At 38.9% G+C, this 15,058-nt stretch overlaps 1 protein-coding gene across 4 annotated transcripts in view; it reads left to right on the top strand.

Annotated features, from left to right (window-relative positions):
• Positions 1–15,058, top strand: part of NEDD4 (NEDD4 E3 ubiquitin protein ligase) — a 97,054-nt gene that overhangs the window by 17,401 nt on the left and 64,595 nt on the right. For 2 of the 4 annotated variants that reach the window (XM_075575756.1, XM_075575755.1), the window contains exons 3-5: positions 955–1,033; positions 2,826–2,864; positions 4,267–4,320. In XM_075575756.1, the coding sequence (XP_075431871.1) occupies positions 955–1,033; positions 2,826–2,864; positions 4,267–4,320 (172 nt within the window). Of the gene's footprint in view, positions 1–954; positions 1,034–2,825; positions 2,865–4,266; positions 4,321–11,561; positions 13,574–15,058 lie in introns of those variants that run through there. The other 2 variants (XM_075575753.1, XM_075575754.1) reach the window with 2 other exon arrangements.

Genomic DNA, 15,058 nt, shown 5'->3' with positions numbered 1-15,058 from the left:
TTTGCTATATTTTGTTGAACTCGCAGTACTGATACCTGGATTGTTGGCTCAAAGCCAAACTTGACCAACTCCGTATTACTTGCACCTGACACATCTTTACCTGCCCAATATTATGCGGTGCTCTCTCCCTCTTCCCTCTTTCTATTGTTAGTTTGGTGAAAGACTATGCATCGTTTGGTTCTTGGCTTCTTGTATTTTCACACTGCCCTTTGAACATATATTTTGTATTATACGCCAGCTATTTCTCCTACCAGCATTATCCTTTTTTATTTTCTTCCCTTTTTCCTTTTAGTTCTATGTTTGTTTCCTAACATGTTCATTCAAGCTTCTGATTCCTCCTGCCCCCACATCATTTTAGAAACTTAAAAGCTTTTGATTAAAAGAAAAAATTTTTTTTTTTTTTTTTTTGGTATTATTTTACCATTGTAAGTATTGTTGCAAAAGTTTTGGTAAATGTTTTGTTTTATAGTTTCTGAAGTTGGCAGACTTGGACATTATTAGTACATTCCGTTGACGTTTTGCTATCTTCGTAAAAGTCAAGCAGGAATATTTGCAAACTATTGGCTTTAATCTTTTGAGATGTGGAAAATTCACACAGGGATATTTACATATATGAAATCAGTAAGCCTAATGGTGGTCATGGTAAAAAGCATGCATAATGCAACTGTGATAACATGCGCTTACATCAGGGGTGGGTAACTCCAGTCCTCATAGGCCACCAACAGGTCAGGTTTTAAGGTCAACGGCTGAGCCATTGATTGAGCCACCTGTGCTGAAGCAGGGATATACTGAAAACCTGACCTGTTGGTGGCCCTTGATGTCTGGAGTTGACTACCCCTGGTTTACATACTCGCCACACCCTAACATGCCTGGAATGTTTGCTAAAGCTAAACCCATAGAATATTACATTTTTGTAAACACTAACTTTCTTTTTTTTCCTCCCTTTGTTTACAGTGATCCGTATGTAAAACTGACAGTATATGACCCAGCAAATGGAATTTTGACGAGTGTACAAACAAAAACGGTCAAAAAGGTAATTTTGCACGTTTCTTACGTATTTTCAATTTATCTGGGTTTCCATACAAATAGCAACTGTGTAGATGATGATCAGTCTGCTCTAAGTGTTTCAAGATTTATTATTATTATTATTATTAATACATAAAACTACAAATACAAATTTTATTCAACAGTACTTCCCCATAGACATATCTGGTTATATTGCTATTAGGTTATTGTAATTGAAAACTATACGATTTATAATTGTTCTGCCTTTTTTTGTGTGTGTGTGTGTTTTTGTGCAGTGTAAACACAGATATAACTCTCTGATAGATGCTGTGATCAATGATGGGGGGATGGCGGTCAGTTTTATTGTACATTGTTTAAAAATATTATATCAGAGGGCTCTGTATCAGACAAAAATGGTCAGAGTGCTTATGAAGCTGCTTATTAAAAGGTTTAAAGAATTTGGGAAATGAGTTCTAAGACATTAAATACGTTATGGTTTAAAAGAAGTGACAGAACCCTCTACCGTACAGTGTGCGTACAGCGAGTAAAATTAGCACTGGTGGTACATTTCCATGTGTCGAACAGGTCTGCAATCCTGTCTTTCCCCATTATTGCTTGGCCAACAGCGCTTGCACTGCAGCCAGGAATTCTGGGTAATGACATGCATGGGTCATCAGTGCAAGGTTGGAAATTAGTTATAGATTTCATGTGTTAATACAAGCGAAACCCTGGGTGTGGCTAGCTAGAGGGGAACAAACAGGAAGTCTGTTTATCTCACTGTACAATTTTTGTTTTGTGAAATGTGCATGCGTTGGATGCTAATGGAAATATTTTGCTCAGCCTATTGGGTTTTTTGCAACACTATATAAAAATATAAATAATAGCATGTTCTTGTATAGCGCTGCTAGTTTTACGTACTTGTGTTGTGGTGCCATCCCTTAAAACTGTTGTCTTGAGGTTCATGTTACTCACTTTGCTGGTACACGTTTCTAACGTCCGTTTTGATGTCTATTTTGTACCAATGGCAACACCATTCCTGGCGAGTCCCAGCTAGAGCAGGTTTTTAAGGTTGGGGAATCCTGTATTCTATTCATATTTAAGCCATATGCATTCAGACATGTTTTGGTAATGCATTTTATTTTTTAGATCTAGTCTAAATAGAGAATTCCCTGTGAACAGGGTTTAGAACCAATTTTCTGTGCACTTAACATTATATATGTTAACCGTTAATATTCCCAGCTGCAAAACCAGTGCAAAAGGCAGCACCATATTTTATCAAAGAAAGGGAATCTATTATAAAGCATGGAGAAATCGGGAGCAATTCTTTGCACTGGTTTTGCAGCTGAGGGGGCGACTTATATAAAAACCACTCAAATATCTTTATTAGCCAATTGAAACTTTCTTGCATTGTAATAGCACAGAGAGATGAAAGCATGCAGCAATTGTAAGCCGGGGACATGGTGCCTTCGCCGAGTGGAGGAGTGCACGGCCGTGACGTCACCCGTTTGAAGCGGGTGCATTTTTCGTCCATGGGCGTGTTTAGGGGCGTGCCAGTGACGTCACGGAGCTGGTTCGCACTCAGTGGGCGAACCGCTCACGTGACTGGTCTGTCGCGCCAAGAAATCAGTTTGAACTGATTTCTTGCGCAAGGCGTGCCCGCTTCCGCGTGCCGCATGGACGCGAATACTGCCTTAAGGCAGTCTGCTCGCTCAGCGCACGGTCTGCAATACCATGGCCCCAGCCTAAGTGATCACGTTTTTTTTCTAATTGTATATTTTACTGCTTGTTGTTTGCCTAATACTCCATTATTTTCTTTTCAGAGTTTGAATCCTAAATGGAATGAGGAATTATTGTTTAGAGTAAGTAACAAAAAATAGATTTAGTAAATTTTGCAACATATTCAAACCTTAACATTACTGAAGCAAGAGGTCCTCTGGAGCTTAACCACATTATTTTCATCTCCGGGGACCCCCCTGTTCCCAAAATACTAAGCAGCGAAGTTATCAGTCTCTGACCCTACCAGAGGGGAAACAAAATGGCTGTTCAAATCTTGCAGGTTCCACCTGCCAATAGGAAGCTATTGGGCTACCATTTAAATTTCCTGGAGGTACAGATGAACCAAGACTTGTTTTTCTTGATGAGGCGGCTCACGGTCCTGCAACGATCGTGGCTCCGATGGATTAACACTGCGGGGAGTCCGATCTGGAAGCATGGACCCCCTGCAGCAGCGAGATCGGCCGCGCCACTGGTGATAGTTATTCTTGCAACAGATGTAATGCCGGTAACTTCACTGCTTAGTATCTGGGGAACTCGGGATCCCCGGAGCTGGAAATATGGTTCAAGTCTGTGGAACCGGTTCCAGTCCTGTTGAGATATATAGATGTATAAGTTTCAGTGGGATTGCTGTTTTAACTAGGTCACCTATTTTACATGAATATCTTATACATCTGTAAGCAGCAATCTGCTGCCAGGAATTTTTTCTTTGAACATCTTGAACAGGGTGCCTTCCCGAATTTAGTGGTCGTCTTGGTCATGAAGCTATTGCAGATAACTTTTTGCTTCTTGGAATAAGATAGCATGGACAATAGCAGCTTTCTTGATCATGAACTAGTCAGAGAAACACGATAGTAGACCTTTATATGCTTTATAAACACTGGTTCGTTTCAGCAGTTTCATATTCCATCATATACTTCGCTTACTATATATATGAATTCATTTTCATCAGCCCTGGTCTAGCCACTGCTGGATGAACGCCTTCCTGATGATCTTTCAGGTGCTGTGGTTGCGAGCCTCTCTTCACATTGCTTCAACAAATGTTCTGATTTCAACCTCCCATATATGTGGCGCATTAGTCATTACTGAATATGTAGAATGAAGGTTAGATCAGTTAAATTAAGAAACTAAAATATGCCATAAAAATGTGTTATGGGCACCTGTACTGGTAAAATACAGTATGCATGGAATGATTTTTTTTTTTTACGATGCAGTCGACTTTAATAGAACATTCTGCACGCAAACGTTTGCTTTCAGAAGAGTATTAATTCATATTAGGATTTTGTGAGGAATAAATATTTATCATAATAAAACCTTAGGAGGGGACACGGCCACAGTACTTGACTCGAGAAACCGGCACCATTCATTCTGCCAAAGCTTCTAGGTGATATTATTGCTCTACTGAGATGCAGCAAAATTAATGTTGAAATTGCAAATGTTGGCAGCAAAGTTCAATATAAAAATATTCTTTTTCATTTTCTGTCCCAGGTTTTTCCACAGAAGCACAGACTTCTCTTTGAAGTGTTTGATGAAAACCGCCTGGTAAGTTTTGTTGTGCCGTATATAAACCTTAAAAAAGACATTAAAAAAAGATGGAATTTTGACTGCCTGCTTATAAATTTATTTTATATACATTTAAAAGTTTACAATGGATCACATTTTAATTATTCAACTACTGTAAAACCTGCTCTGAATTTTGCTTTTAGAAGTCTGTTGATGAAAATCAAAAAGCATTCCAACGGCAATTTTCATATCAAAATTTCACACCTGTAAGAATCACGTAATGGGATTGAATGTGTATATGTGTAGCTATACTGGGCAATATTGCTGTGGCGTCGGTGACAAATATATATATTTTTTAGTTTTGTAAACCAATTGTGTGTCAGGTACATTGTGAGGAATGAAGAGCGGTAATAGAATTCCATATTCATTTATGCCAGGGGTGGGCAACTCCGGTCCTCAAGGGTCACCAACAGGTCCGGTTTTAAGGATATCCCTGCTCCAGCACAGGTGGCTTAGTCGTTGATTGAGCCACCTGCTTTGAAGCAGGGATATCCTCAAAACCTGACCTGTTGGTGACCCTTGAGGACCGGAGTTGCCCACCCCTGATTTATGCTAACTGATCTTACGGCTGACAGCTTGTTGGGACCACTAGTTTTCCATTTGCTACATCAGAAGAGACTGCATGTGCTCACCACGTTCATTTCTCCTTACATAGTTTGTTTCGAAGGGTTACTGACGGGTACGTGAAGATTGTTTTAAGTCATTTCAAAGGACACGGAAAATAGTGCGATTTTTAGACCTAAAGGAGCAGCTTACACTGGGTGACAGAATTAGGAACGAAGTGGTACCCTCGAGCCAAACGCCATTATTTTTAGCTCCAGGGATTCACTTGTTTCTGAGATATTTAGCGGTGATGGTACTCGTTCTAAATCTCCCTCGGTGGAAACAAAATAGTTGACAAATCTCTGGCCAAGAGGAAGCTGTCACAGCATTGGTTTGAAAACCAGGAAGTAATATTGTTAACTTATCCAAGTATGTGGGGGTGGGGGGGTGGGGGTGGGGGAGGAGTATTGGGGTTAACCCTTAATCTAGTTGACCGTTCCCAGGTTAATACCATTACCTTCAGATTCTATTGCAAACCTGTTTAAGATTATTAAACCCTCTAAATACATTAAAAAAAATCATGTTCTTTCGTATTCTTTGCATCTGTCATTTTGAACACATGCACGGCTTTTGTTGTTTTGCCTTGAAATACAAATACTTAAGCAATATAAAGATAGTGGATTTGTTTTCGTGGAGAGCTGGAAATCTTCAAGAAACATCCCTTTTTTTTTTTTTCTTTCAATCACCTGACCACTCCGAGTGATGTGCTTAATTTAGAAATCTGGCCATTCTGAATAGCAATGTCAGCAGCTGTGGCTACACAACGGCCATGGTTGACTTCCAATACACAGATGCCAACTATGAAATCTATCCCGTAACCAGGGGATTCTGGCTGCTCAGCTGGTGGTTATCTTGACACAAGGAGTGCTATGGATTGACTGTTCTTGCTTTTGATTTTTTTTATTTTTATTTTTAACTTTTTCCATCCATACGTCTTTCATTCTCTGAACTTGCACTCATCATATGTATTTAAAATAACCTGTGTATTGGCTACATTGCTGCAGGGGTCCTATTTGTGGAGAGAGCGATCTTGAGGAAGTGGGCAGTTTAATGCTTGGTGGTCTCAACTATTCAGATGGATACTACTACCAATTGCATACCAACTATCCTGGCACATTCTAGCAGTAGGCACACAAATGTGTTAATTAAATGCTGTTTAATGCATGCATTTGGTGTGTTGCTATATGGGGTCTTGCATAATGTCAATACTACTTCTAATCTTATTAATCTCCAAATTATTCTGAATCTCCTCTGGTTATTGCAAATCTATACAAGTAGTGTTGCATACACTTTTAATTCTTACTTTGATGGTTGGATGACTAAAAGACACGCAAAGGATATGTCTTTAAGGGCTTCGTTGTGTACTTGGATCATGATTAAAGCGCCTCTGAAGTGTGAAATGCGCTGGCGAACCCTTGGCAAAGAAACCTCTTTGCGAGAAGCTGTTTTTCAGCAACATTAAAAGTCATTGAAGTGGTGTTCTCACTTCCAGATGACTTGTTTTTATTGTGTAGTTTGGCTGTTTTGGTATATTTTCTGTAAGTGTGGGAACGCGAGGAACAAAATCTAAAACAAAAATAATGTCGGCATTAGATGAATTATCTTCAATATAGCCATGTGTTTCCTTTTTAGTCCTGAACTATGATTTTAATCAGAGATGTGACAATTGTGGCATTTTTTGGCACTGTATACTTTTTCGGTGACCTGTGAAGACACCACCTGATCACTTTAATTAATCTTATTTTTGTTAATGGTGTTTCTGGGTCAGAAGAAGTTAAGTAAATGTAGTCCTCAGAAATGGTAATATTTCTTAATGGAACATAGGATCACTTCCCTTTATGGTTAATCTACTTCCATCGCTTTACTATATTGTTCATATATGCCTCCATGTCAGGGGTGGACAACTCCAGTCCTCAAGGGCCACCTACATGTCAGGTTTTAAGGACATCCCTGCTTCAGTGCAGGTGGCTCAGTCATTCTGAGTTGGCCACCCCTGCCTCGGTCAAGGCAACCAAATGGCCGCCGGTGCTTCGTCACGACTCGCCTCTCCGCCGGAAGCTTTCGCCTCTAAGGAAAGTGCTTTACCCTAAAACCCCTTAAATCAACTCCCTACCCTAGTGCTAAACCCCCTTAAATTATCCCCCTCCCCTGAATAGTAATAAAACTTATTTTAGAAACGGCTGGCGGCGGGGATTCCAGCGGCAGATTGGCGGCGGGGTGAGTTGCCCGCAAAGCGCGGTGGCCGTTTGGTCGCTGCGACCAAATGTCCCATTCCGCCCCTGCCTTATATTTTAGAGATGGTTTGCGTTGTTGGAACGACATATTCTTTTTCTCAGTAACATTTGGAATTTCATAGATAGACAAAAGAAATGACTTTGGGTTATTAAACTTGTCAGGTGCCCATATCTCTGCATGTGGTATGTCTTTTTATAAGGGATTTAGTCATGTTTGATTACACCAAGTAAGGAAACGGTATACATCTAGTAACCCGTGCACACTAGTGTTTGCAATTGGAGTACAAGCAATCCAAGACGACGTAGAAACTGCGGTCTCGGGAATGGTGTTTGTGTCGTGGCGTTCAGCGCTTTGGCTAAACCATGCAACAGTCTGAAGATTGAAGCAGTAACTCAGGATGACGTTGCTGCCTTTGAAGCTATTTGACCTGGTTTGAATCCGTGTTCTGTCTCCTCATGACCTTGGGCAAATCACTCAATCTCTCTGTGCCTCAGGCAAAGTGAGTAGATTGTACAGGGACTGATTGTGCGTGCATATATACGCTCATGTAAGAAAAATATATATTGCTGTTATTTTTAGTAATAGTCCACAATACAGGATATTCAGGATGCTTACTGGAAGAAAAAAAAACTTTTAAAGATCAGTGACCATGTTGGATGGAAAATGACATTGTTCGCTTACTAAACATTTAGTAAATAACCTAAGTTGAACTGTCCTTTTAAATAGATCCTGCAAGGCTAAGGTTTGAAATGAAGTGCATGTCTTTTTAGGTTTATTGCTTTTGCTCAAGGCGCAAGTCCATTTTACTTGCTGGGAGTGCGACTTATCGAACCTGAAATTAAATAGATTCTTGGCAGGCTTAAATACAATTTGTTAGACAGACATGATAATTATCCCGGCGTGTAATCTTTGAAGCTATAAATCTTTTGACAATATTGTGATTGTCTCGCTTTTACCTTTTATTTAAGCAATCAATGAGAAAACAATATAAATCAAGGCAGCAGACAATATCTGCACGTTGGTTGTTTTCCTCATTTGCCCAATTTGTTTTAAAATCATTTGTTCTTTTTTTCTCTTCCCTGGAAAATGGTTTATAATGAATCTTAGATTTGGTCCTGTATCCTTGTAACCATGTTAAAATGTTTTTACATTTCTTTTAGCTATTTTTGTTGACCCTTTTCTAACCATAAATAGCATGTGCACTAATTGCTCATTGGTCGGTGCCCTTTACTGCTTTTCAAGTATAAAAATATTCAGTTTAAAGAATTTGTCAAAAAAAATAATAATTCTTCAGTGCGCTTGGAAAGTGCACCAATATTTCACTGCAGCATTATTCTCAATTTAGTGTGTACCGCAATATCGTAAAATGTAGTTCGCCATGTGTGAAAATTCAGTTAACTTTTAGATTTACCCTTTGTATACTATATTTGGAATGTTTAATATGCCCTAAATTACAAATACATTTATATATGCTCTCTGGACAGGGACTCCTTTTCCTAATGTTGCTTTTTTGTCTCAAGCGCTTATTCCCATTATGTGTTATATTATTATTCATGTGTATCACTGCTGTGAAGCGCTATATACATAAATTAAGGCTATATGCATAAATTAAGGCTATATGCATAAATTAAGCTATATGCATAAATTACGCTATATGCATAAATTACGCTATATGCATAAATTACGCTATATACATTTGGTTTTAATCATTTTATGTTGCGTCTACTGCATATTACATTTGGTCAATTGTACATGTACAGGCGGTCCTTGACTATGCAACGGAATCCATTCTGAAAAGTAACGTTGGATAGTGAAAGTGTTGAAAAGCGAGTCCCATTTCAATCAGCGGTGGCAAGTGTCGGATAAGGCATGGAGCCATCTGAAAACAGCCCCAGAGGATTGCACTGTGGTGCTTCGGATATGTCGTCCGTCGTAAAGTGAAACGACGGATAGCAGGGACCGCCTGTACATATCGTTCATACAACCAACAAAACAGCACTAAACCTCCAAGTGTGGAAACCAAAAAGACAAAATAAAATGTGTATGCAACATGTATAAATATTTGTATAAGATCCTTCACTGTATGACAATTTTCAAATTGTATTGCTTTAAATTCAGATTCTTGGGTCCAACATACTTCAAAGTTATTAAAGTTATTTTTTAAAAGAACCACTAGGTGTCACCATCGAATGAACAGAACTGAAACGAGGTTTTCTATTTACTACTTTCTACATTTTCTTCTGATTTATTGTATGTACATTTTTATGATTTGTCATTTTCCACCAACATTGTTGGTATGTCCAATGCGTTGACTTGAAAAAGTACTACATTTTGAATGAATCGGTATTTCTCTGTGAAAAAGCACCACAGGATTACAGATGAGTGATCTTATAAGATCACATTTGACTTTATTATTTAATATATTTAGTATTATTTGGTAATCTTTATAAGTCCTTTAAAACAAAAAGCAAAACATTGTTTTCAAATGTTAAAGATTTATGTTGCACTTTGGAAAATAACATATGATGAAAGTTGTGTGCGCGTGCATGTGTGTGTGTGTGTGTGTATTATATGTATATGTATCAAAATAAGAACATTTTCAAAATTTCCATTGAACGTATTTTTACTGCATATATGCTCAGCTAATTAATGTTTTAGTTTAATCTGTTTAATTTATGGAGATTATCCATAAAATATAACAAATTGATTGAGCCCGTGATAGTCACAAGATCAATCAGAAGGGTACATTTTAGGTGCACATCACAATAATAATTTTTAATTTTCCATGAATTACATATAGTGAAAACCAAGGTGAAAAAATAATAATCCAAAGTGATAATAAAATATTGTTAAAGCTGACACGTAGTGCTTTCTGCAGTTCCCAGCCAACCTGTATGCACACAATAGTGGTTGTGACTTAGCAACACTGTGAGGTAAGATGTTGCAATATGTTAATAACAATTGTATCCTCCTGCTAGATATGATAAAGTTAACTTATAACTCTCACAGACAGTAAAGTTGAAGTCACTCATACACTTACATTACTAGCACAGTTCCATAGCACAGCGGTGCGCAATCTGTGGGGCGCGACCCCCAGGGGGGGCGCGAGACTGCCGACGGGGGGCGCGGGGTTTACAGAGGCCCCGCGCGCTTCCCGAAGGCACTTAAATTAAGTGCCGGGGGAGCTGCAGGGCCTCTGTAAACCATACTTACCCGTGGCTCCGGCGGCTTCCTCCCGGCGTCGCCATGGCAACGCGGCGTCAAAATGACGCTGCGAGGTCATGTGACGTCACGTTGCTATGGCAACGTGACGTCATTACGCCGGAGCGCGGGTAAGTTGGGGTTGGGGGGGGCGCGGGAGCGAGGGGACAGCCGTCAGGGGGGCGCAGAGAAAAAAGATTGCGCCCCCCTGCCATAGCATATAATGATAGATATTCAGTGTATCACAATAGAGTAATATATAAGCAGGTCGTGTAGCAATAATGGAAGTATAATGTTAATCAGAGTAATGAGGATGCACATTTGAATAGTGGGAGTCAAATGTGCATCCTCATTACTCTGATTAACATTATACTTCCCTTATTGCTACACGACCTGCTTATATATTACTCTATTGTGATACACTGAATATCTATCATTATATGCTATGGAACTGTGCTAGTAATGTAAGTGTATGAGTGACTTCAACTTTACTGTCTGTGAGAGTTACAAGTTAACTTTATCATATCTAGCAGGAGGATACAATTGTTATTAACATATTGCAACATCTTACCTCACAGTGTTGCTAAGTCACAACCACTATTGTGTAAATACAGGTTGGCTGGGAACAGCAGAAAGCACTACGTGTCAGTTTTAACAATATTTTATTATCACTTTGGATTATTATTTTTTCACCTTGGTTTTCACTATATGTAATTCATGGAAAATCAATAATTATTATTGTGATGTGCACCTAAAAGGTACCCTTCTGATTGATCTTGTGACTCTATCGCGGGCTCAATCAATTTGTTATACTTGGTAACTATTGTACATTGGTGGCACTCATTTGTGTCAGTAAATAGACACTAGTAATAAATGTGCCATTCTTTGTGTTTTGTATGTTTATCCATAAAATACATTAATACACAGAATTTTAAAAGTATATAGTCTGGTTTTTTTTTCTGTTGGTATATTTTAAAGTTCTGAGTATTGGTGGTTTCCTGCATAATACAACCTTCACTAGTTTCCTAGTATGGATAGTTTTTGGAAATGCAATACCGACTTTGATACTCAATTATGTGGAACTTCATTCCTTGCAACTTCCTGTAATTCAATACGCATGGGTAAAAATATTAGAGGCTGTCCACTGCAAAGGAAAGTTTAGACATATTGATTCAACTAGGGTATGTGTTCAGCCAGAACAGCTAAAGCAAGAAAATACTGTAAAGTTTGAAATGCAAGAAGACTGTTGTTCTTGGGTAGGGCTCATTCATGCAAATTGGAGAAGGTATAATTGAAACAAGGTTGGCAGTGTTTCAGCCAGTATGCTGCAGCAGAGCTCAGCTTAAAGGTCGTTGGAAATCAAGTGCTTCGCAAGTGAATGCAGTTGGGAGTACAAGCAATCCAAGACGATGTAGAAACCGCGGTCTTAGGAATGGTGTGTTTGTTTCATGACGTGCAGTGCTTTTCCCTTTTGGCTTGTCATTTTCCTATATTTGACTGGGACACATGCTGCCGTTTTGTGCTTTTCCTTGCAGTGCTTTACAAATGTTCTAGATGTTTTACTGCTGCTTTTGGTCTGCCGTCAGAAAGAGAGAGGATTGCGTATCTAAATCAATAATATGTTCAGAAAGAACAAATGGCACGGCGGTTAAGACTTCATTTTGCAACCAGAAGAAGCAACACTGATCCACTGCCAGAAAGCTCCGGAGATGCCTTGGATAGTAACATTCACATGTGCTTTAAAAGACTATCTGCACCGAGTGTCATACAGATGAAGTTCACCCCAAGGCCAGCTTTTGAACAGTCATCTTCACCAGAAACTGTTAAACTACAGCAAGGTAATGCTGTTATACCACCAAGCAAAAAGAGCGCGTCATTGCAGATTTCTCTACAGCCGACCAGGGATAGTAGATGTCACCAATCTGGTAACACAGAGCCGGCTACAGAAGATATTTCATTCGTCAGTGCTTACAAGGATGGAATTAATTGTAATTCTAATATGAGCATGAATTGTAGCTGTCACCCAGTCATCAATGACAGCAGTATCCTTAGTAGTACCCCAACTGATGGCAGTTCGTGCAGAATTGACAATGGATCTTTTAGTAGTAATAGCAGTGATTATGGGTCCTGTACAAGTACCACAAGTGATGCTGGCTCATGTACCAACAGTGTATTAAGTGACAATAGTAGTTGCACACTTTCTATAGGCGACAGTAATTATTTTAGTAGCATGCTCTATGGCAATCCATCATGTGTGAGCGCAGAAAATAAGAATGTTTCTTGCAGAAACACTAGCGTGCGAGAAGTTTTACCTAGGAGTAAAAGTACATTTCCTTTTGACCAAGACGGGATAGAGAAAGAGGTGGATATGGTAAAACTGCCTGCAAGAAAGAAAACTAAACTTCCACTGAGACGTTGTTCCTCGTTGGTTATATTTCCTCGAAGCCCTTCTGACACTCCACCAACTTCTCCAACTAGCTTGGTCCCTCCATTGAGCAGAGGGGCCTATCAAACGTCATATCAACTTATGCTTTGTTCTAATGAGCTTCCACCAAAGGAGGAGCAGGCGTCATCTAAGGGTTTTCTTTCAACGGCAGTCAATGGCGTTCGTCTGTCCAAAAATACTTGCACTATTGGGGAAGTTAGGGACATTAAACCACTTTACTTGAATGAGTCACTACAAGACGGCAAGCATCCATCACATGGTCCTGATAAGACCCACGCTGTGAAAGATGGAGTTTCTTGTATTTCAGTACATGTTGCTCACCAGAGACCACTTTCAACCGGTAATGAAAATAATAGAGACCAGAACAAACCCCAGTTACTTGAGGATGGACCTCAACTCAACTCTGGTTCCCAGTATCGTCACATGCAACTATTACGCAGCACGTCTGCATGTTCACCCTCTAACAAAATTGCGGAATGCCAGATAAGTATCAACCGAGACCGGGGAAAGAAAAATGTCTCCAAAAGCAAATCAAACTCCCTTTTTCAGAGGAGTATATCTGAAGGACCTCAGCAAAAACTTTCCTGTTCATCCAGTCTTAAGTATAATCACCCAAAGTTAGGGACGTCCCATTTGCACATTCAGTTTGCACCTGGAAATGAAAGCAGGATTTGTAGCTATAAAAAGCAATCCATCACAAGCCCCACTATTGAGTTAGCTAATAGGCCCTCAGTGAAATTTCACAAGGTGAGTGTGTTTAGTATAATTTATGAAAGTGAAAGACATTGGTTTGCTTGCATATTTAAGATTTGTAGTTATTTTTTTTTTGGTAAGAAGATTGACATTGTAATGTTAAAATGTAAATATTCTTGATTTTTCTTTCTGCTTGTTATTGTTTAATTGAAATGACTATTGCGATATTATAGAACACTAAAACTCTGAGAAATGCAACAATTTACAAAGCAAGGTTAGGTTAAGCAAATATCTTTGGGATATTTCAAATGCATCGGATTCTAGAGGTGTTTGCTTGTAGTGTAAACCTTAGTATTTCTTTTTCAGATGTAAACTTCTTCTTTTTAAAATCCCATTCATTTCTTTGTCAACAATTGTTTTCAACTGTTTTTAGAATTAAGTTTTTTTTTTTTTATTCTAATTCAAAATTACCTTTGGAAGCTGTTATACATCATTATCATATCAAAACTGTGCTTCTAAAGCTATTTAAAAATAAGGTTAATTAATGAATGTGCTTTTTCTACTTCAGAAGTGTAACGGTAAAATGTATGCAGGCTTTTTTTTGTGTGTGTGGCAATGTTTGTATGTCTGTAGTGACACAGTATTTGTCCCAAAGGTAGCTCAAATGAAACTCCTAATTGTTTAATCTTTCAATTATTTTATAGTCAGACTTTTTTTTTTGTCCTAATCTCAGTTATAACAGATGCAACTACAATTTCACTCACTGCCAGAACTGTAAAGAATATTTTGCAATGTAACACCAGTAACCACAACACACTTTGAATACGTTTTGCAGCGCAACACTCATACATATCAACAGCTTTCGGAGTTGATGTGCAGGTGAGGATAGCTTGTTTTGACTTGCAAAGTAAAACATGTTTTTGCCTTAATAGTGCATAGTAGTGTAATTGCTTGTACAAAATGAAATGTTGCTCTCAAAATTTCATGCAACATTGCACAAGAGGGTGATATATCAAGGAGAAGTTGGTGCAAAATTGATGCAAATTGCACAATCTTTATGCTACATCTCTGCCACAATGTAGTAACGTCTATGCTCCAAGTTTTGTGCGTATGCGTCGGCTTCCAATCTGGAAAGTGGGAGTAAGAAGAGTTGGGGCGCGGGGGGGGGGGGGGCAGGGAAATGACGCACAGATTACCAGATCACTGGCTGTGTGCGTCACTTATCTTTTATGTGTTAAAAAAAAAAAAACTGAGGTGGGTTAAACTTTTCTGGCTAACAATTTACGTGATACAGTATGTAGGAAGCTTTCTTAGATGTGGAGCATCGTTTAGTGTGTCAAAACAAACCGCTGTGTGCTCCTCCTTTGCATTGACACATCTTGCCCCCTTGAGTTGCTGCAGCTTTTATTTAAACACCCTCCAATGTATTTAGCAGTACGTATTGATATTACGATCATCATAACTCGAGGAAAAGACTGTCTCTCTTCTTATGTCAGTACACGACAATTTAACATACTTTTATTACTACTTTCTAAATTT

This window comes from Ascaphus truei, chromosome 18, assembly GCF_040206685.1.
Source record: "Ascaphus truei isolate aAscTru1 chromosome 18, aAscTru1.hap1, whole genome shotgun sequence".
Taxonomy (NCBI): domain Eukaryota; kingdom Metazoa; phylum Chordata; class Amphibia; order Anura; family Ascaphidae; genus Ascaphus; species Ascaphus truei.
Note: the sequence above shows the minus strand (reverse complement) of the source record. Positions and strands in the feature narration are given on the sequence as shown.